The sequence below is a fragment of the Myodes glareolus genome, chromosome 9 (assembly GCF_982192425.1).
Source record: "Myodes glareolus chromosome 9, mMyoGla1.1, whole genome shotgun sequence".
Classification (NCBI taxonomy): Eukaryota; Metazoa; Chordata; class Mammalia; order Rodentia; family Cricetidae; genus Myodes; species Myodes glareolus.
Genome location: NC_142034.1, coordinates 45,355,162 through 45,378,152, shown reverse-complemented (window position 1 = coordinate 45,378,152; position 22,991 = coordinate 45,355,162). Strand labels below are relative to the sequence as shown.

The 22,991-nt window shown below is 51.7% G+C and overlaps 1 protein-coding gene across 2 annotated transcripts in view; it reads left to right on the top strand.

Moving 5' to 3' along the window:
• The window catches only part of Sez6 (seizure related 6 homolog), a 46,035-nt gene extending 27,106 nt beyond the window's left edge, over positions 1-18,929 (top strand). Inside the window, exons 4-17 of one of the 2 annotated variants that reach the window (XM_085695398.2) lie at positions 4,679-4,874; positions 8,463-8,648; positions 12,608-12,776; positions 12,877-13,043; positions 13,585-13,779; positions 14,009-14,147; positions 14,259-14,455; positions 14,979-15,173; positions 16,366-16,557; positions 16,638-16,835; positions 17,107-17,145; positions 17,393-17,510; positions 17,591-17,693; positions 17,872-18,929. In XM_085695398.2, coding sequence (XP_085551524.2) covers positions 4,679-4,874; positions 8,463-8,648; positions 12,608-12,776; positions 12,877-13,043; positions 13,585-13,779; positions 14,009-14,147; positions 14,259-14,455; positions 14,979-15,173; positions 16,366-16,557; positions 16,638-16,835; positions 17,107-17,145; positions 17,393-17,510; positions 17,591-17,693; positions 17,872-17,901 — 2,124 coding nt within the window. In that variant the 3' untranslated portion in view covers positions 17,902-18,929. Of the gene's footprint in view, positions 1-4,678; positions 4,875-8,462; positions 8,649-12,607; positions 12,777-12,876; positions 13,044-13,584; positions 13,780-14,008; positions 14,148-14,258; positions 14,456-14,978; positions 15,174-16,365; positions 16,558-16,637; positions 16,836-17,106; positions 17,146-17,392; positions 17,511-17,590; positions 17,694-17,855 lie in introns of both variants that reach the window. The other variant, XM_085695397.2, reaches the window with a different exon arrangement.
• Positions 18,930-22,991: the final 4,062 nt, after the last annotated feature.

Below are 22,991 nucleotides of genomic sequence, written 5' to 3'. Positions count from 1 at the left end.
GCCAGGTTCCAGCTGAGGCAACATCTATCCGACTCTGGTCTGCCTTTTGTTGTTTTGCTTAAGGTGCACCAGAATCTCTGAAAGTCGATTTCTCCCAGTTTGGGCTGTGACGGGCCTCCGTAGTCTGTTGCACTGCACGCCTGCCCCTTTCTCCATGATGCTGTAGCCCTCTATGCCCTCTGGGGCTCTGAGCCAGGAGGAGGCCAGGTCAGGTCCCTCCATAGTCTAAGGAGGCGGACTTGCTGCAGCTGAGTATTGGGCATTGGGATGGACTCTTTCCTGAAAGATCCAGAGAAACCTCTCAGTTCAGAGGACATGAGCCCTGTGACTCACAAGGGTCCTGTGCCCTCCCTGGGTTGCCAGTCTCTCGTGAGTACTCTGGGCAGTTCTGGGCCTGGTGCCTGCCTCAAAGGCCATTTGGCCTTCTAAGAGCTTTCCTGCTGCCAGCCTCTGTCTTGGCTTGGCTGCTCTCTGTACCATCTGGAGCCCGGGCACAGCTGCCCACGGTCCCTGCCCTCAGGTCCAGGAGGCCCCATTGGCACACAGCTTCCTCAGTCCAGCTGTCAATTCGATGGGCAGAACACCCTACCCTGCTGAGCCAGGTCAGGACCAGCCCTGTTGCAAGCATCAGGGATGTGTGATGGGTTGGAGTGGTGGTTCTGGGCAATTTCTTATTTCCTGACTGGCAGGGCCATCTGAGGGTAATGAGAGTAACTGGAAAGTCTGACTCCCTGATTTAGGTCCTTCATCCCATCCCTAAAGCAAACCCTAACCCCACACACACACCCCGACACACACATAACAGATATTATAGAGAAGTACCAGATCTTAAGAAACTTGGAGTCTCGTTCTGCCTTCCATAGCCCAATTCTCAGTGATTGGCTAAGCCCCTGACCTTCTCTGGACCTCAGTTTCTCCCTCCATAAAAAGTTAAACTAGATCAATCCCTAACACTGAGTCAGGACACTCTTCCCTACGCTCAGCTGCACAATGGTCCCTCAGACCTTGGCCTTGCTTTCTGGTAGCCACAAGATGGGGCCTCTGCGAGGTGGGAGTAGCCAGAATCTGGGGGAGTGACACACAGGCTCACCCTGGTGTCCACTAAAACAACGACAGCAATCATCTTACTTGCCTTACTGCAATGTGTGTCTGTCAGAGGCTACTGACTAGACACATGACCTTGGGGCTGCTGAAGGCAACCTGAGCCCTCCCTTCCTTTCATCCAGGAAGAACCAGCCCCCCCTCAAAATGACTATGTTTTTCTCCTTGAACATCTTCCTGGTCTTCCAGAGGCAGGGTAGTGTTGGACAGCCCAGGGTCCTATGGGAATTGTCCTCCAAGCTCTCTCTGCTTCTGGCTCCCGCTGCCTGGCTCCCAGGGCCCCTCCTGTCATTGGATGGGGTGTGAGAAGACAGCCCTCATGAGCAGAGCTGACATTTCAATCTGCCTCCCCGACTCTTCAGATGCCTGCAAATTACACCAAGACTTCATCTCCCCCCTTGTCCAACACCCAGCCCTGTCTGGCCCCTGTCAGCCTGGCCCTCCAACAAGTGACAAATTACCTCCCAGCTTCTGCAGCAGGCCTGCAAGTGGATCCTCAGAACCCAGAGGATCCACACGGCACAGCTATCCCTGGGATGCAGAGGGAGCCACATCCCAGTCCTCACCCTCAGGCTGAGCTGGGAGCTAGACACCCACCCCCTTCTGGGCCCAAAAGGGGGGTGCAGAGATCTCAGCTCTCAATTTCCCAAGCTATACAGATTGCCAGAGAAAGGATGGCTCATGGGAACTCAAATCCCAACATCTTGAAAAGGCCAGGGCAGGCCAAGCCAAAATCCACCTCCCTGCTAAACCTGGGGCCCTAGAGCCTGGGAATAAAGATGTCTAGAAGTCTATTTCTGCAGGTGATAGCCCCAGGAGTCTGGGAGGGGAACGAAACTGCCTTGTGCCTCCAGCAAGGCAAGATTCTGCTTCTTAATAGCTGTGTGCCCTTTTCAAAGTTCCTTAACCTCTCTGAGACTCTTTTACCATCTTGACACACTGTAGATGCTCTTTGAACGGTCATCGTTGGTGCATCTGCCACCAGAACAAGATCAGGTGCAGGAAGTTAGAAGTTAAGTCAGAGATATGAATCTCTGAGAAACTAGGAAGAAATGTCTCCTTGATTTCAATACCTCTGCCTCCTCCTACACCCAAGCTCTTAAAGGCACTCTGAGATCCACCTGCACCATGCTGATCTGAGAACCGCCAAGCCCTCCGCTCTCCCGCTCTCCCCTCGAGGATCCCTGCTGCCTGCATTCAGTGCCACTTAAGGCAGAATTGCATGCTGCCTGGCATCTCTCGATAATTACAGATTCCACGTGTGTGAGGCTTGTTTTCCCAACTCCAGCATCACACAATCTCCAAGTTTGAAGGGACCTCATCCAGCCTCCGCCTGCTAGGGATTCCCTGAGGGATGTCCCCAACAGATGGTCAGGCAGCCGCCACCCAAATGTGCCTGGGCGGGGAGCTCCTGGTACAGAGGAGGCGCTTTTGCCCCTAGCATCCTGCTTTGAGCCTTCTCTTCAAACCCCCCCGCCCAGCCCCACCTGATATTTTTCTTCCGGGGCTGGAAACTTCTTCTTCTCCCGGATGCTCGCCCCCCTCCCCACCTTAGTTCCCAGAACATGTCAGTCCTCATCCACAGCCAGAGAAGTCCCTCTAAGCCTGGTAGCACCCATCTCCTTGAACCTGATTGGGCTCAACATGTCATAGAGACACACTTGTGAGGGCCAAGCCTGCAGGGGCCCACATACCTTTATTCCACCCCTCCCTGCTAAAACTGGCCTATGAAGAGCATATCCTGAATACAAGGCTTAAGTATGTAGATGAGGAGAGGGTCGTCTGATGGAAAGCCTGGAGAAGAGCCATTGATGGTTTGGTGTGGGAAACTGAGGAAGGCCTGCCTCGCAAGGTAGGAAAAGGGGCGGTAATTCCTGTGCTAACTCCAAGAGGGCAGGAAGCAGGACGCACTTTTGTGGCTGCGCAGCAGGGAGCTGAGACTGGGAAAGCCTCTGGAGCTGCTTGCAAGTGGCCAGTTTTATCCTTGCCTCTGAGCACCCTGAAGCTACCGATGGGGTTGGAATGGAAGGGAGAAGAGGTCCGACCTGGGGCAGAATGAGTTGGGGGTAGGAAGGATCGGATGTGGTCAGAGGCCATTCTCAGAAACAGGGGACAAAAGGAGGAGAAGGAGGAGCGTCTGAGATGGCTGGGAGATAAAATCGGAAAGGGTTTGGTGACTCAGTGGGTGCCACTTAACCAGAGCCGGTGGTTAACTCTTGAAAGCCCAACATTTAAACCATTCAATCAGAGGAACGAGCTACAGAACGTAGAGCTTACAGATCCGTTTCCATTGCTCGAGTACCTCATTCAAATCCAGAGTATGAGTTCATGGATCTAAAGTGGAGTCCAAGGGTCGCCCCATTTCTTTTCTTTACCCACCCCCGTGGGGGGTGGTATTCAACTTGCTATGTAACCAAGGCTGACCTTAAACTTCTGAATTGCCTATATCCACCTTCCATGTGCTGAGATTATGGGCATATACCATCACACATAGTTTATATAGCACTCAGTATTAAACCCAGAGCTGCTTGTACGCTAAGCAAGCACCCTACCAACTGAGCTACATTCCCAGCCCTGATTCTGTTCTTAGAAGTGCCCATGTGATGTGGCGCTGCTGATCTAGGGGCCATATTTTGAGTAGCAAAGCCCTGCCAGGTGTGGTGGCACGCACTCGTAGTCCCAGCACTCAAGAGGCTGAGGCAGGAGGATCACGAATTTGATGCTGGCCTTTGCCACATAATGAGACTCAATTAAAAATAATAAAAAATTAAATGAAGCGCAACTAGTGTCCTTGTCCAGGAACATGGGGTGAGGATGAGTGAGTCCCTCTATTTCTAGACTCCCAGTCCAGTGCTCCTTCTCCCAAGCCACAGCGCCTTTCCCCTCTGGTTGGAGTCTGTGGTTGTCTGATCCTTGAATGGAAGCATGGTTCCCAGAGGCATGATCACTGATTAAGGGCCTGAAGAACATAATAGTTCAAAGTGGCCTCTGCCAATCAAATGAAGTAATCAGAGCAGGTATCATGGCATGAAACAAGGCCAAGATGAGGGGCCAGAAGGAGCCATGTTTGGCAGAACCTATAGGGTCAGTCAGAGAGGCTGGCTTCATAGACTCAATGGAAAAATACTGGGTGATTTAAACAAGAAAGCCTCAGGATGAGCAACAGGGACTGAGACTATTAATGGCTTCAGTTCAGGAAATATAGATGTGAAGGGAGGGATGGGTTAAGTCCTCAGGGCAGGGAGGCTGGCTTTGGTGATCTAGGTGAGTAATGGCAGGGATGAGCTAGGGAGGTGGCAGTAGCGACGAAGTCGAGTTCACAGATCTGCAGTCCATCTGACAGACTGACCGAATGGACGTGAGACATGAGGTGGCGCACAAGGCCGGCTGGACGTGAGGAGTGTGCGCAGCATACAACAGGAGTGACCCGGGGAAGCTGGAATCAAAGTAGACTGACTACAGGGCCTCGGGGCCCAGTGTACAAGAGGCTCACGTGTGACCCTGATGGGTGATGTCAGCAGGACTCAGGGACGAGAAGTCCTGATAGCGTTGTCTGTTCTCTCCCACCCAACTGCAGGTAGAGAACATCAGCCTTCAGGAAGGGGAGACCATAACAGTAGAGGGCCTGGGGGGGTCTGACCCATTGCCCCTGGCTAACCAGTCTTTCCTGCTACGGGGCCAAGTCATCCGCAGCCCCACCCACCAAGCAGCCCTGAGGTTCCAGAGCCTTCCACCACCTATTGGGCCTGGCACTTTCCATTTCCACTACCAAGGTAAGGCCTGAGCCACAGAGAGGAGCCAGCCAAGACTGGCCGCTCTCCTAGTGGGTCTCCTGTTATTACAGTCTAGGTCGGGAAGGAGCTGAAGGGACTTGACAATGACCATCTGGAGGTCTTTAGCTAACCAGACTGGCTTTCCTCACCCACCTGGGATGCAGCCTATGCCCTATGTGGCAATTCAAAATGCCTCAGGAAAGAAGAGGGGGGGGGCGTGATGAAATGGGCCATGCACTGGCTGAGGGAACAGGCTTCTTGCTAGTTGCGGACTTTGAGCTGGTCCTTTGATTTCTCTGACTTTTTTCTCCCTCTATTCCTTTTTAGTGCACTAGTTGTCACTTTTAATTTTTAAAATTTTATGCATTTAATGCATTTATTTGTTTACTTTATGTGAGGGCAATTTGTGGAAATCAGAGCTCTCCTTCTCCTTTTACCACGTGGGTCCCGGGGATGAAGCTCAGGTCATCAGGTTTGGCAGCAGGGCCTTTGCATCTGGCCGTCTCTATGGCCCTTTTTGTAATTTTAATAAATAAGACAATTCCACAGTATATAGAGAATCAAGACTAGCCACTGGCATTGAGCATGGTGGTGCACACCTTCAATGCCAGCATTAGAGAGGCTGAGGGAGGTAGATCTCCGAGTGTTATAAGCTCCAGGCTAGCCAGGCTATGCAGTAAGACTCTACCTCAAAATTTTAAAAAGAAAAAAAAAATAGCCAGACGTGGTGTCTCACACCTTTAATCCCAGCACTCTGCAGGCAGAAGTAGGTCTGCAGGCCTGCCTGGTCTACAGAGTAAGTTTCAGGACAAACAAAAGTGAAAATAATAATAATTAAAAGTATTTAATTGGAAATTACTCTATTTTTTTTTACTCTATAATTTTTTTTGGTATTTTTCTTTTGTTTTGTTTTGTTTTTCAAGACAGGGTTTCTCTGTGTAGCTCTGGTGGTTCAAGTTAAACGAAAAGTGCTTAGTATATCCTCCATTAAGGAAACTAGTATTTTACCCTTTGCAGGATGAAGGAGGGAGGCAAAGCTGCTGCTTCTCCACAGGGGTCCTTCCTGCCCGTCCCCCACCGCCCACCCCGGACAGGAAGTCAGTTCCATCCTTTGCACAGGTTAACTTTAATTCAGATCCTGGAGGGCTAATAGGGAAATAATTGGTAGGAACAATCAAGGCATTGTCTTGCATTTGGCCTGGACCACTTCTGCAGACCCGCAGGGGGGAAGAGCTGATGGATGGCCAAGCACTCTGGAGCTAGGGATGCGTGGACCCTGCCTACTCACCTTGCCAAGGCTTTGTCACCCGAACTAGAGGAGCAGCCCGGTGTGACAGCAGGGATCCTAATGGTGGGCAGCGGTTGTTCAGGCCCTCAGCAGAGGCAAAGCCCCGCCCCGGGCAGGGATGACTGCCTGGGCGGCCCCTTCATTCTCCCTAATGGCTCATCAATCCTCCTCGGCAGCAGGCATAATTTCATGCCACAGTAACCTTTTCTCTTGCTGCAAATTCCTTTGCTCAAAACTACAGTCCCCTCTTTGTGTGGCCAGACAAAAGTGGCAGAATGCAATGGGGCTGGAGGCCGGGCACCAGGGAGCAGATCCCTAGGAGAGACTTGGAGAACTGGCCCACTCCTGCTCTTTGTCCCAGAAGCCCCCCCTCCTCTGCCCAGTTTTTGTCAATGATCAGCTCTTTCCTTAATGAGTGTAATTCCCCTAATTATAGGCTGTAATTAGCCCTGATCCCAGAGATGGGAACAGGGGGAGCGTGTGCTCACAGGCACTTCTCCTGGACTGGAGAAAGGGAGAGTCAGTGAGGGCCCAGAGCCACGTCTGTGCATGCACATTGTCCAAGTCGATGAAGGAGGTCACAATTAGGAGCTTCCACACAGGCCTTGCGGCCATAGGCCTTGTGGCGGGATAGATTCCTCTGGCCCAGTCCCAGGCTGGGTGGAGGCAGAGGCAGAGTGCCTGATAGACCCCTCCCTCCTCCATCCTAGCATTCCTGGCACTGGACTTGGCTCCAGAAACAGCCGCCAGCAAGAAAATAACTCAACAGATTGTGGTGGTGCAGACTCCCTGGGAACAGTTGGTTGTCATGGCAATAGGAGGAAGCTCATCTTGGGAAGTGGCACTTACCCATTATGGAGTCTGGGGGCGCCTCTCAAAGCCACCAGCCTCCTGCTTTCACATCATCCCAGCCCACTCCCTTCCCTGACTGTGCTAGGATGCACAGGGAAGTGCTGAGTCTGACCTGGCCTATAGCTCGCAGGACATCAGCCTCTCATCCCTCTACCCTGGGTAGAGTTCTCCCTATCCTAGTCTAGCGGGGAGGAAATGACCTGCTGAACAACCTCCAAGGCCTGCCTTGTCTGTAACTGTCAGGTTTCTCTGACCTCTGACTGGGGTCAGGTAGGAAGCAGGGGGCACTGAGGAACTCCAATCCCCACCCTACCATACACTTGCAGTATGACGAGGGTACACAGGCCCTCTGAACCTCAGTCTCTCCAGACCTCAGCTTTCCTTACCTTAAAATGGATTAACAGCCCCTACCTCACCTTTCTTCCATGGATATTATAGGTACTAAATGCGAAGGGCGAGAAGGTGTTTTAGGAGCTGGGAAGTACAGCAAATGTGAGAATCTGTCGGGACTCTTGACTGCAAACATTGCCAGTCGGCTGGGGTGTTAATTGTGCGCTTTGTGCCAGGCACTGCACATACGGCCTCTCATTTAACCTCCCCAGCCTTGGATGCAGTACTTGAGATCACTGATTAAACAAAGGAACCAAGGCACGGAGCAGAGAGGTAACTTGCCCAAGGCGGCACAAGTAGTGGAGTCTGCATTTAAAGTCAGGGAGTCCTGGTTTAGCCAAACCCGGAACCCATCTTCTAGGCATCGCCCTCTACCACTGCCAATCACAGCCAGCCTCTTAGTGGTCATACCCGCAAAACTCTCTTCTCATTGTCACACAGTCACTAAGAATAAGGCGGGTGTGGGAAGCCTCAAAACTGAGTCGCGGTCAACTCAGGCTCTGGAACCTCATCTCTCCAGAGGCAAATCCCTTTTCCTAGTCGCACAAGGCACAGACTCGGCTCTGGAACCTCATCTCTCCAGAAGCACCCCCTTTCCTAGTCACACGAGGCTCACAGAGACATAGTCAAGCCTTCTCTTCACGTCTCCCCTACTTCTTAGAGACTCCCATTAATAAGCTATTTCTGGGGCTTAGCCTAAGAGTTGGGGTATGCCAGGCAATTTTATGAGATTTGCTGCCGCTGTGTGGGCATATATGGTATAACAACTCCAAGGCAGCCAAGTTTCCCAGAAACGCTAATCCCATCTCCAATTTCCAAGAAGGTGAGTGGGACTTTCTCATATCCTCCCATTGTCTTTAAAAGTCCTTGACTGGTCGGGGTGGCGTGGGGAAGTAGTGGAAAGAACCTCCACAGAGAAAGCTTAGGCAGGCTGCCCAACGTGTTCCTGGAAATGGGACACTTCTGTGGAACTTCCAATGCTTCCTCTGAGCCCAGAGACACCCAGAGCAGGCTCTGCGGGCCCTGCCCCTCCTCACTGCCACCCATTCTCTTTATAGCCTATCTCCTGAGCTGCCACTTTCCTCGGCGTCCAGCTTATGGAGATGTGACTGTCACCAGCCTCCACCCAGGGGGCAGCGCCCGCTTCCACTGTGCCACTGGTTACCAGCTAAAGGGTGCCAAGTTCCTCACCTGTCTCAATGCCACCCAGCCCTTTTGGGATTCCCAAGAGCCGGTCTGCATTGGTGAGTGGGTCCCCACAGAGAAGGCTTGGTGCCAAGCTGAGGAGTAAAGTGGGGGTCATCTCGGATCGCCATTGCTGTCCGGAATTTCACTTATTTCCTATAAGGAAGTCAGTATATGGTTGCACATCTCGGCGGTATTGAACCAACCTACATTTATTCTCCGTCATGTCAGCATCGCAGGTTGGGCTCAGAGTTGGTTTTCCATGTTGGCTGAGCAAGATGAATGTAGAGAGAAAACAGGACCAATCAGGGATGATTCATGTCTTGGCAGATTGCTAGCCACAGGTGGCCTCAGATACCTTCTGCAGTGGCTCTCCAGACATCACAACACTGCCATTCATTGACTGATTGCTAAGGAACTCTCCAACTGACCCCTCTGGCCTGAGATTACCTTTTCTTCCCCAAGAAAAGGCTGAGCTGCTTGTCTGGGCCCAACAGTGAGGGCTTCTGGGCCATTCCAGCAGATTTCATAGAAGGTGTGTGGGGCCAAGAAGGGCTTCTATCCTCAGAGCCCCACATTTCCAGGGAAGGCGGAAAGAAGAAGGGACCTAAAGATGCTGGGGAGGTGGTTCAGTAGTTAAGACTGCATGCTGCTCTTGTAGAGGACCTGAGTTCCATTCCTAGCACACAATCAGGCAGCTCGCAATTGCCTGTAACTCCAGTTTGGGGATCCAACGCTCCCTTCTGGCCTCCACAAGCACTGCCCTTGTATGTCTAAGCCTACACTCAGACACACTCTTACATTATATATAGGACTTTTAAAATAACAAATAAACCAGGAGCATAGATCACTAATTCTTAAGCAGGGAGTAAAAAGTACCAAGGAAGAGTCATAAAGTGTCTGGCATGGTAGTCACGACTGAAATCCCGGCACCTAAGAGGCTGAGACAGGAAGATTTTAAGTTCTAGGTCAGTTTGAGCTACAAAGTTAGACCTTGTCAAAGGGTGAGAGTTGAACTGATCTGAGGAAAAACCAGCCATTCATTCCCAGTTGGTGCTGAGATAGTTCCTGGAGGAGGTGGCCCTGAATGTTTGGCATTGCTATGCAGGGAACAATGTAAGCTATGATGGAGGGGCACAGAGGAGAGGGTGTTTACAGCATAGAAGACAGCCAGGTGGAGCAGACAGTACCAAGGACGTGGACTGTCGGTCCAAGACACTAGGTGCACAGCACTGAGTCTTTTGAGGAGCAAGGGAAGGAAGTCAGAACTGCTCCGGAGAGCCGGTAGTGGTTGTCTAGGGACCGGGAGGCCATCCTGTAGAGAGGATTTGAACTGGGGTAGTCGCTTTGGGAATGGAGAGAAGTTCAGAGACACTGATCAGAGAGCCAGGCTGAGTGTACAGGGATGCCAGTCTGGTTCCTGGAAGGCTTGAGATGACTACAAACCCAGAAGGCTCGTGGAGGTAGTGTTGGGTTTGTCACATGACAGATACCATGTGCTTTTTATCTTTTTGGAGGGGAAGAGCCTTGGACTTTGGAACTTTATTTCCTTTCGTATTCTTCCTAGTGCTGGTCCCTGAGTCAGACATGGTCTCTTGCCTTCAAAGAGCACCATCTAGTGGGGAGGCTGGGGAGTGGTTTAGTGTGGACAACACTGGATGGGGTGATCTCAGTGGGCTCTGTATGTGGGCAAGAGAGGCCAGTTCCAAATGGAGGAGACCTGGAAGGATTCCCACAGAGATGGCCTGCAGGGCTGCCAGAATCATTAGCTCAGGGCGGTTTTGGTGGATTCTGTGTGAAGGCGTGCAGAAGCAGAATGATGTAGTAAGGTATGCCTGAAGGTTTCAAGGAGGAAGCCTGAAAAGGAAAGGAGAGAATCCCAGTCACCATGAGCTTGAACAGCATCTCAAGGGCCATAGAGAACCACTGAGTGATTCCAAGTCAATGGGGTGGCGTTTGAGTAGAAGGCCAAGCAGAAAGTTAGACTGCGCCTCTGTAGAGAAGGCGAGACAAGACTCATTCTGCCCCAATATCTAGACTCTACTCGTCTGTTGTCTGCAACCTTTTGAGGAAACGGTGCTTTGTATGGCAATGGTAGTCTGGCCTCCGAGAGCAGAGCCGTGTGTCTGTCTGTAGTCCGGCCTCCGAGAGCAGAGCCGTGTGTCTGTCTGTAGTCCGGCCTCCGAGAGCAGAGCCGTGTGTCTGTCTGTAGTCCGGCCTCCGAGAGCAGAGCCGTGTGTCTGTCTGTAGTCCGGCCTCCGAGAGCAGAGCCGTGTGTCTGTCTGTAGTCCGGCCTCCGAGAGCAGAGCCGTGTGTCTGTCTGTAGTTCGGCCTCCGAGAGCAGAGCCGTGTGTCTGTCTGTAGTTTGGTCTCCAAGAGCAGAGCCGTGTGTCTGTCTGTAGTCCAGCCTCTGAGAGCAGAGCTGTGTGCCTGGGAATAACCAGAAATGCTTGGAACCAGCTTCCTGCTTCAGGCCCGCTTCTTGGCCCCCCTCACCTTCTGTGAGTTCTGTGCTGGAATGGCCCAGAAGCCCTCACTGTTGGGCCCAGACAAGCAGCTCAGTCTTTCCTTGGGGAAGAAAAGGTAATCCCAGGCCAGAGAGGTCAGTTTGAGAGTCCTTAGCAGTCAGTCAAGGAATGAGAGTGTTGTTAGTCTTGGAGAGCCACTGCAGAAGGTATCTGAGGCCACCTGTGGCTAACAGCCTGCCAAGGCATATTGGCCCTGTCTCCGCTCTATATTCATGCATTCACTTTGTTCACCCAGCATGGAAAACCAGCTCAAGCCTGATATGAAAAGACAGGGTCTCTGTACTGAAAGGGTCCTAGTTAAGGACAAACCCAAACAGATAGCTGCTTTTTTGTTCTTGTTGTTTTGTTTTGTGTTCTGGGGTTCAAATCTGAGGCCTGTCAAGACAAGTCAGAAAATTAGTTTTACAACAGTAACCAGGCATGGGGACATGTTTGTCATTGCAGCCTTCTAGGGGCTAAGCAAGAGGACTGCAAGTCCCAAACTAGCCTAGGCTACATAGGGAGACCCTGTTTTAAAAACAAACAATTAGGTCTGGTGGCATATACTTTTAAATCCAGCACTCAGGAGGCAGAGGTAGGTGGACCTTTGAGTTTAAGGATAGCCTGACCACATAGCAAGTTCCAGGCCAGGACTACAAGGTGAGACCCTGTCAAAAAGAAAGAAAGAAAGAGAGAGAGAGAGAGAGAGAGAGAGAGAGAGAGAGGGAGGGAGGGAGGAAAGAAAGAAGAAAGAAAGAAAGAGAGAGAGAGAGAGAGGGAGGGAGGGAGGGAGGGAGGAAAGAAAGAAGAAAGAAAGAAAGAGAGAGAGAGAGAGAGGGAGGGAGGGAGGGAGGGAGGGAGGAAAGAAAGAAGAAAGAAAGAAAGAGAGAGAGAGAGAGAAAGAAAGAAAGAAAGAAAGAAAGAAAGAAAGAAAGAAAGAAAAAGGAATGAAAGAGGAAGAAGCCATGTATAATGGCATACGCCTATAATCTTAGTACTTGAGAGACGGAGGCATGAGGATCAGGGTTATCATCTATTTCATACTGAGTTGAAGGACAGCCTGGCCTACCTGAGGTTAACAAAAGAGGAAGGAAGGGCAAGAGAAAAGGAGGAAGCGGTGTGGGGAGGACAGAGTGGCATAAAAGTATCAGCTAGGTCCAAGAAAGTCAGTCTTGGATAAGCAGCTACTGAAGTCAGCCTGGCGGAATCAGTTGGCCTCTTGAAGAGGTCGGTAGAGGGCGCTTGCCACTGCCACGCAGCCAGGCAGCAACAGACGTGCTCACTGTCAAGAAAGTTGCACATGAAACCTCAGAGATGGGCTGAAGTTTGGGCTCTTTGCAGCTGAAGAGTCAGGACTACAAGATGGGCTCTCAGAGCCACCACAGCAAAGATGACATCCAGGCAAAAGTCCCTAGGGCCCATGGTGAGGGCACAGGGCTAGGTGGGGAAGAGGGCTTGGAGGCTGCTTAGAACAAGGGCAGAGACCAGTATAGGCCCATTGCCATCCACAGCTGCTTGTGGAGGAGTGATTCGAAATGCCACCACTGGCCGCATTGTCTCTCCCGGCTTCCCGGGCAACTATAGCAACAACCTCACCTGCCACTGGTTGCTAGAGGCGCCTGAGAGCCAGCGACTACACCTGCATTTTGAGAAGGTCTCCTTGGCAGAAGATGACGACAGGTGAGGGGCTCTCCTGGCAAGATGGGAGTGCCTGACCTGGCAATACCTTGTTGGGGGCGGCGGGGATACCAGACACACAGCTGTCACTCTTCTGGCCCAGGCTCATCATCCGCAATGGAAACAACGTGGAGGCCCCGCCAGTGTACGATTCCTATGAGGTGGAGTACCTACCCATTGAAGGCCTGCTCAGCTCCGGCAGATACTTCTTTGTGGAGTTCAGTACTGATAGCAGCGGGGCGGCAGCAGGCATGGCCCTGCGCTATGAGGGTGAGCCTGCTGGAACCTTACCAGTGCTAGGCTCTCTCTCCCACGTCCTTCCCCTCTCTAACTGCATTCTGTCATTCCTTCCACATTTCGCACCTGCTCCATGCCCTTCCCTCTGGCCCAAGATTCTCATCCTATCCTTGCAGGAGCCCCTTGCCTCAACCATAGAGTTCTACCCAAGAGAATGAATTCTCCAAGTTTTAAAAAGGCAAAACAGGCCTCAACACTTGGCGGTGGGGGGGGGGGGACTGCTGTAAGAGGTACTCTAGACCCACACATACATGCATATGCTCATTAACTCATCAAAATGTATTGAGTACCTTCTGTATACTAAGTGCCAGCGAGCCAACAAGAATATAGTGGTGATTCAAGATGGCATCCTGACCAAAATAGGGTTGGGTGCCCTGTTCCCCTGCCTCCGATTCCAAGCCCAGGATACACTTTTGCGCTGAGAAAGAAAGGCCCTGAGGAGGGAAGTGGTAGAACGCCTGTCCTCTGGCCTACCCCATGGAGGCTGAGCTGGACTGGGCCCTGTGGTTCACAGCATTTCAGCAGGGCCACTGCTATGAGCCCTTTGTCAAATATGGCAACTTCAGCAGCAGCGCGCCCTCCTATCCTGTGGGTACCACCGTGGAGTTCAGCTGTGACCCTGGCTACACCCTGGAGCAGGGTTCCATCATCATTGAGTGTGTTGACCTCCACGACCCCCAGTGGAATGAGACAGAGCCAGCCTGCCGAGGTCAGCAGGCACTGGTGGGTGGGTCTGCCAAGGCAGCAAGCAGGGTGGGTACCTAGGAGCCAGCCACAGAGCCAAGGGCCAAGGGCCCTGTTGTGCGTGATTGATATTTCTCCTTGAGGGAGGAGGAGGTGGGGACTCCTAGCAGGGAGTGGCACTTTTGTGGGCAGGTGGCAGCCCTAGGACACCGCATTGGAGAGAATGGGCCTCCCCGGCCTCCCCTTCCTTGCAGCCGTGTGCAGCGGGGAGATCACAGACTCTGCAGGCGTGGTGCTCTCTCCAAACTGGCCGGAGCCGTATGGCCGGGGGCAGGACTGCATCTGGGGTGTGCATGTGGAGGAGGACAAGCGCATCATGCTGGACATCCGAGTGTGAGTGCCTCGGGTCAGGCAAGCCGGCTCCTGAGGCTGGGGACGCCTCTTGTCCAGCCCACCTTGGGCCCTTCCCCCAGCCTGTCCTGCCCTGATCCTCCTCCTCTACAGGCTGCGCATAGGCTCTGGGGACGTACTGACCTTCTACGATGGGGATGACCTGACGGCCCGGGTCCTGGGCCAGTACTCAGGGCCCCGTGGCCACTTCAAGCTCTTTACCTCCATGGCTGATGTCACCATCCAGTTCCAGTCAGACCCTGGGACTTCGGCGCTGGGCTACCAGCAGGGATTTGTCATCCACTTCTTTGGTGAGCTCGGCTCTGCCTGACTTGGACTGTAGATCCCAAATCACGGCAAGTCCAAGAGCACAGGGCAACAAGGAGCCTGGATGCCCTATCTGATGAACAAAACCCGGGAAGGCACCAGGCATCCCCAGAAGCCTTTGGTTAGAGCAGGGGAGATTTGGGGAGGCAGCAAGAAGAACTTCCTAACAAAGACAGGAATTACAGAAAAGGGCTGGTGCCTTCCTTTCTGACAGAAGTGATTTCCCCCACCCTCCTTTACCCATCTCTCAGGCCTGAGGGACTGGCCCAGTGCTGCTGAGAGTAGAGTCAAAGCCATGGTGACAATCCTGGAATCTTGGACACTCAGGGATCTCAGGGGATGGGCAAGGGGGTGGGGCTTGAGAAAGCAGGATGAGTCACTGAGACTTTCCCAGCCAGTCTAGGCCCAGGATAATCTGCGGGAAACAAAGAGACCCCGGAGTTGGCACTAGCACAGTCACCTTGGTACTGGTCAAGGGGCTGCATCTCCCTGCTTCTGTGTCCCCAGAGGTGCCCCGCAATGACACATGTCCGGAGCTACCTGAGATCCCCAATGGCTGGAAGAGCCCGTCACAGCCTGAGCTGGTGCATGGTACAGTGGTCACCTACCAGTGCTACCCTGGCTACCAGGTGGTAGGATCCAGTATTCTCATGTGCCAGTGGGACCTGAGCTGGAGTGAGGACCTGCCCTCATGCCAGAGGGGTGAGTGCCCCTGTCCCCGTGGTCCCTCCCACCCTGACTCCTCTGTTCTGAGAGAAAATCTAGCACTGGTCCTGTTTCTGCTGGCATTCGTGTTCTTCTAACTTGTCCCCCAGTTTCCCCGTCTGTGAAATGGAGATGATCCTTTGCCACAGGACTTCCAGAGACCCAGGCAGTGCTTGTTGTCTCAAATGCACGGCTTTGCTGACCTTGATGAGTGGGAAAAGGACGCATCAGCAGAATGGGGGGCACAGTCAGGCACGGTGTGTCACATGCCTGGAATCTCAGCATTTAGAAAGCTGAGGCAGGAGGATCAGGAATTTGAAGGTATAGCGTGAGGGATTTGTTTCCCCCCCCAAAAGGTGGAGTGGGGGTGGCTGAGTGACTAAGAGCACTTACTGCTCTTGCAGAAGACCCAGGTTTGGTTCCCAGCACTCATACCAAGCAGCTCACAGCCTCCTATAGTCAGTTCCTGGGGATCCAACACCTTCTAGCCTTGGTGGGCATCTACATGTATGCAGTACACATAAACTCCACACAAACATAAAACAACAACAGCAGCAAAAGACAAAAACAAAAACAAGGGTCTGGAGAGATGGCTCCGTTGTTAAGAGCACTGGCTGTTCTTCCAGAGTTCCTGAGTTCAATTCCCAGCAACTACATGGTGGATCACAACCATGTAATGAGATCTGGTGCCCTCTTCTGGCCTTCAGGCATACATGCAGACAGAACATGGTATACATAATATTTTTTTTTTTTTTAAAAAAGGCTGGGGGAATGTAGCTCAATGGTATAAGACCATCTGGCATGCATGCCATCCTGGGTTCTAGCGCTGCCTAAAAAGAAAGACGCAGACATCTAAATGAGAGTAGAACCGTATAGCCTGGTGTTAGCTGACCTGTGACACTTGAAAACCAGGCTCAACAGGCCCTTTCTTTTGTCCCACCCCCATGGTGTCTTTAGCCCAGACTGGCCTCAAGCGTCTATGAAACTGAGGATTACTTTGAATTTCTGATCCTCCTGCCTCCACTTTCTTAGTACTGGGATTACAGGCATGCACCACCAGGCTAGGTTTATATAGTGCTGTCCGCTAAATCCAGAGTTTCAAGCCTGCTTCCAAAGCATTCTTACCAATTGAGCTAGACCCTCAGATGCTGAACCTTCCTTGCTTTCCTGCTTCCCTCTCCATCCATAGTGACATCCTGCCATGACCCAGGGGATGTGGAACACAGTCGACGCCTCATATCCAGCCCCAAGTTTCCTGTGGGGGCAACTGTGCAGTATATCTGTGACCAGGGTTTTGTGCTGACGGGGAGTGCCATCCTCACCTGCCATGATCGTCAGGCTGGCAGCCCCAAGTGGAGCGACAGGGCCCCCAAATGTCTCTGTAAGTGCTGAGTGTGTGGGAGGGGACCCTTTAGAAGGAGGGGGATCTGAAACTTGCACCTGACTCTGCCTACCTTGCAGTGGAACAGTTCAAGCCATGCCATGGTCTCAGCGCCCCTGAGAATGGTGCCCGCAGTCCTGAGAAGCGGCTTCACCCAGCAGGGGCCACCATCCACTTCTCCTGTGCCCCTGGCTATGTGCTGAAGGGTCAGGCCAGCATCAAATGTGTGCCTGGACACCCCTCGCATTGGAGTGACCCCCCACCCATCTGTAGGGCTGGTGAGCGCCACTATCCCCTTAAAACCCCACCTGGACCATAGACCTGTTGTAGTAAAGCAATTCCATGTTGAGAATCAGAAGCACCTGCCCATGCCCCTGCCTGTCCCTCAGTCTCTGCCCGGTCTCTGATCTAACATCATCATGACAAAGCAGGAGTGGGCTCTCCCTGGTCAGTTCCTCTCCCATGACGAGCCCACTTCTGTGCTCCTTGCATTGGTGGCTTGGTCCATCAGGCTCACCCACTGCCCTTGGTGCTCCCTTCTTGTTCCAGCCTCTCTGAATGGGTTCTACAACGGCCGTAGCCTGGATGGTGAGTCCCCATGCTTGAGAGCCAGATATGTGGTCCCCCTGCACTTGGTTCTCACAGCTCCCAGGCCGTGGGTTCCCACAAATGGAAGGCAGAGAAAGAACAGTTTGGGCCCAGAAGGGCATTCAGCTTCTTCCCTACCCTAGCCAGCTAATGGGAGCTGGTCTCTGAATGTCCTTGAGAAGGGAGGGGACATAGGCTCCAAGAGACAGGGACATCAGCTCCAATCCCACTCACTCTTTGCTTTCAGTTGCCAAGACACCTGCCACCTCCAGTGCCCTGGATGCTGCCCACATGGCAGCTGCCATCTTCCTACCACTGGTGGCCATGGTGCTGCTGGTGGGAGGCGTGTACCTCTACTTCTCCAGGTGAGTCTGGCTTCTCTTCCTGTTCTACACACCCACGCCTGCCTTGCACTCCTGCTTCACGGGGTCTTCTGTCCTCACAGGCTCCAGGGGAAAAGTCCCCTGCAACTTCCCCGAACTCATCCTCGCCCCTATAACCGCATCACGGTGGAGTCAGCATTTGACAACCCAACTTATGAGACTGGAGTAAGTATCCATGTTAGCCTAGATACCGCTTCAGGACTCAAGTCCTTGCTCCCTTGGGTAGGTATGCCAGCGGGTCCTGCCAAGTCCTCTTTTTGCCTTGGGAAGGTGGATTGTGGCCTTCCACAATGTACAAATCTTCTACAAGTTTCCAACTCCCCGCAGTCTCTTTCCTTTGCAGGAGACGAGAGAATATGAAGTTTCCATCTAGGAGGGAGCAGCCTGGGGATGTACTTGCAGCCCTGTGTCACAGGCCAATGGCAGGGCTCCTGGCCCTCTGCTGTCCCTTCACCTCCTGTACATACCACCTGGGAAGAGACACCACCACTCCCTCAAGAAGTTGTGCCCTTCCCTGCCTGCAATGCCCACAGTGACCTATTTTCTTGGCACCACTGCCTACTTTGGGCCCTTCTTTGGGTTCAAGTCAGGGGGCACCTGACTTGGATAGAACCTAACTGGAGCACATTTCCACCAACCAACACTCCCCCGCTTCTCTTATGCCCTGGCCCTCCGGCCTGAAGCCGCAGGCAGAGCAGGGCACTTTCTACACATGGCCACCATTCAGCCCTGGCATGTGGGGACTCCAGAAGAGTTGATTTGCAGCAGTGGAAATGGGACCAGGGTGCCCCTCACAGGGCCATCACCAGTGGCCAAAGTTGTTCTCAATGGTGACCTCTTGGTAGTCCTGGCATGCCAATACCAGCCCCTCAGGGAGGTTTCTAGTCCTTCTCTAAAGGCTCAGAATTGGAGTTATGCCTTCGACCCCGTTCTGGGGAGGTGAGGATTTTAAGGAATCCTAAAAGGTTCAGGGACTCTGTCCCAAGCTCAGGTTGGGCTTCACTGGACACTCATGCTCCACACCAAAGCAGGATACCCTACTGTCCCCGGCATCCCTTTAGTCTGAGGGGGGAGAGACCTTCCTTGATGTTCATCTAGATGTTACAAGTGTCCCCCCTTCCCACTAGTCCCTCTTCTAAGCCACTTACGATGCTCCCCCTTCCTGCCACTGTGTTATGGCATGCCAGGAGAGGGTAGGTACATTCTGGAGAGGAGTAGAAGTCCAAGGACCCAGGAATGTGGCACAGAACTGAAGTCAGAAATCCCCAGGAGGAAGCCCAGTCCAGACCGAAGGCCACTTTGTACATATGATGTATTATATGGGGTCTGGGCTCCAGCCAGAGAACAATCTTTTATTTCTGTTGTTTCCTTATTAAAATGGTGTTTTTGGAAAAAAATTAAGCAGTGTGAACGGTGCTTTCTTGGAGGGGAGAGGGTGGTAGATGAATGTGATATGGATCTTGGCATGAGAAGACCTGCTGGATCCACCAATCAATCATCCCCAGATTTTATGAGAAAAAAAAATGGTATATGTATTTAAATAGGCGGCACTGCCCCAAAGACATTAGTGTTACAGATGGCTGGTGAAGTGAGAGGCCCCAGTGGTTAATGCCACAGGGATGTGGGAGCTCAGGAACTCAAGTGCTCATCCACCCCAATGCCTCATTTCCTCCTCTTTGCCACAGCTACATTGGCCCAGTCCCAATCCCCTTTTAATACTGCTGGACTGCTGACAACGCCCAAAGTCTGATGCATCTTTCCTTCCACATCTTCTACCAAGTGAAACTTGAGAGACTGGAATCAGAACCGTAGACTGAACATTGTACATAAACTGGCCAGCTTGGCTTGTCCTCAGAAAACACCCAGACTGTGAGTAGGAGGGACAGGGTGGCTTGGGGGTACCTGATATAGGCAAGGGCCCTGTCCATAGGCTCTTTAAGGTGGTGCTGAAAACATACATACAAGGGACAGTATACAGACTGAGCACGTTGTACTTATGCATTTAGAAGCATGTGTGTGTGTGTGTGATCACATATGTATATGACAACAATTAATTTTAAAAGATGTCATGAATTTGAAAAAGAGCAAGAAGGGGTATATGAGGGGAGTTGAAGGGAGGAAAAGGAAGGGAGAAATAATGTAATTATATTATAATCTCAAAACATAAAAGAAGTTGGGTGTTGGTGCACGCCTTTAATCTGAGCACTCGGGAGGCAGAGGTAGGCAGATCTCTGAATTCAAGACCAGCCTGGTCTATAGGACAGTCAGGGCTACACAAAGAAATTTTATCTATAGAAAGCCAAAAACTAAAAATAAAGACTGGTCATGGTGGTATACACTTTTAATCCCAGCACTCGGGAAGCAGAATCAGGGAGATCTCTGTGAATTTGAGACCAACCTGGTTTACAAAGCCAGGACTGTTATACAGAGAAGCCCTATTTCAAAAAACCATAAACAAACAAATAAACGCTTTTTAAAGAAGTGATGGCTGACCAGGATATACTTAGATTTGCCCATTCCCTATGGCCCCCAAAGCCTTCGGAGATGAATCTTCCCAGGAGGCACTTGGAAGATAAAAGACAAAAACACCTGAGAGGAAGACCAGCACCCACCAGTACCTTCTGCTTCTACAGTCTTTAACTGGAAGATGTGGACCAGAAATTCCTCCAAGGTCTCTGTGCTGCCCAAATCAGGGGGTTCGGTCATTCATAGTGCAATTCCTACATAGACCACAAGAGGTCGCTTCTAGAGGCGTCTGCATCCCACCTGCTTTGCTCTCTTTCCTGGAGTCCCCTTGAACACCCTGAGCTGGAACTCTCCAAGGTGGCCCCAAGTCCTGCCCTTACTGGACTGACCTCATCCTTCAGGCTTCAGAAGAAAGGTGTGTGGAGTGATTTTTGTTCCTCTGGCACCTGTCAGCAGAGCCAACTCTCATTTTCCTCATTAGCCCACTGCCCGCTCCTGTTTTCAGCTGCAACGGATGTGTTGATCAAAGCGAAGCCTTGCTCACTGGGCATGTGCCAGCAGCTCACTTCTGTGCCCAGTAATACCTTCAGGCTGACACAGCAGCACAGCTGTGCTCTGGGCAGCAGGAAGGAAGCCAATGAGAGAGGGCATATGAGGCTCCAGCTTCTGAGGTCATGTGGCATGGAGGAGGCATAAAGCCTGAGCTCTTCCTTCAAGGAACCTATCCCAGCCCTCTCCTCTGAGAGCCACATCTCAGCCCTATAGCTACTAATCTATTGTTGGCTGTGGTGACCACAGAAGTCAGAGAGCAGCCAATTTGCATGACATTCTCCACTTCCCCATGACCTTACTATTTCCAGGCACCAACACAGGAGCACCAGAGAAATACAGTCTCTCTCTCCCCACCCCCACACCTAAAACTTCACACAGTTATCCATATCCTTTTTGATTTATAGTCCTGACTGTCCTAAAAGGAGAAGCAACAGTTCCTCAGAGACAACAGCATGGTGTAGAGGACAAATTCTGACCTATGAATCAAGAAATGTTCCCTTTTTAGGTTTGATATAAACTCACTAAGAAACCTAAGCAAATCACTGTTCCACTCTTGTGTATCTGGGAATAGAGTTTAAATCAAATAGTCTCTGTGTTTTACGACACATCATGTGTGTAACATAAAAACAAGTTAAGTGGAGGCTGGAGAGATGGCTCAGCGGTTAAGAGCACTGACTGCTCTTCCAGAGGTCCTGAGTTCAATTCCCTGCACCCACATGGTGGTTCACAATAATCCGTAATGAGATCTGATACCCTCTTCTGACCTGCAGGAGTACTTGCAGTTAAAATACATAAATACATAAATTTTAAAAAAAAAGCACTGGCTGCTCTTCCAAAGGACCTGGGTTCAATCTGGAACCCTCACACAGACAGACATACATCCAGGCAAAACACCAATGCACATAAAAATAAAACTAAAAAACTTTTTTTAAAAAATGAATTGATGTGTCGGGTGGTGGCGGCACATGCCTTTGATCCCAGCACTCGGTAGGCAAAGGCAGGCGGACCTCTGAGTTCGAGGCCAGCCTGGTCTACAGAGCGAATTCCAGGACAACCAGGGCTGTTACACATTGAAACTCTGTCTCAATAAACCAAAAAGAAAGAAAGAAGAAGAAGAAGAAAAGTTTAAGAAGGGCCAGGCATAGTAGCAACAGTAGCACATGTTAATCCCAGAAATGGGACCGGAGGCAGAGGCAGAAGTATTTCTTTGAGTTCATGGTTAACCTGATCTGCATAGCGAGTTCTAGGCCAGCTAGGGCTGCAGAGACTCTATCTTTGGAAAGAAAAAAAGAGAGAGGGACGGAAGGGAGGAATGGAGGAAGGGAGGGAGGGAGGGAGGGAAAAATAGAAGGCAGGATACAGTCGTACTGTCACCAATATTAATTAACGTCTAGTGTGGTTCATTTATCCCAGTTCAACAGCTTCATCTGCAGTTAGGCAGAAGTATCTGTCCACATCGGAGAGCGAGAACAAGGGATAACAGCGGACACCCAAAGAGAGAAGGAAGTCTCTCTGCCCAGAATGTGAGACAAGGAGTTCAAACTACAAGTCCCAGTACCCTTCTCAACAGGCTTCCCCTCCCCTCCCCAGTATCCTACGGAACAGTGCAGCATTTACATATGAAACTACAACTCCCACAACTCATCAGACCCATCGCGATTCTTACTCCCAGGGTGCAATGCGTTCCCGTTCACCCTTGAACACAGCGCGTTGCAAGTTGGGGATTGAAGTCCGCTCCAGGCAGGTAGCTGGGCGTTGTCAGGATTAAGGACTGTTTGGGCTTTTGACTTCCTCTTTAAGAGCGGTTCTCAGGGACAGTGGTTAAGAGAGGATAGAAAAGCAGCTTGAACCAGCCTTGGTTCCATCGCGGCGCAAGGCAGCGATGCTCGTGCTAAAAATAAGTGTCGAGAGTTAGAATTAAGTGGAAACAGCAGCCATCCAAACTGCCACCAAAAGCGTCGTTTTTTGTCGCAATGGCTTTTTTTTTTCCTTTACCAATATGGCTGCCTGCTCCAGCCACACCTGACGCTCGAGCAAAACAATCCACTACAGCTTCCCTATGAGTACTACTGCCGCCGACAGCATACCGGCTCCATACATTACATCTTGGTGACTGAGGACTCCAAGGGCACGGTAGCCCAAATCCCACTACAAAATGGCGAAAGGAGACGCTTTCTTGTGCAGGCCGCCGGGTGACAATACGCCTGCGCGTGAGGCGGGTGTGTTGTTAAGGGACGGGAGGGTGGCAACCCAACACGCCTGCGCGGGAAGAGGGACCACGGTCTGCACACAAACACCAATGGGTGAAGCGTTCTCAAGTTCCTGCGGCTGCGCCATGACCTCTATGCGCTTACCCAGGCGCCTGAGCGAGGCCTCAGGTCCCGCCCTTTTATCTCAGTACGCTGGCGCACGGCAGAAAGGCGGCGCTTCTGCGCTCCAGACGAA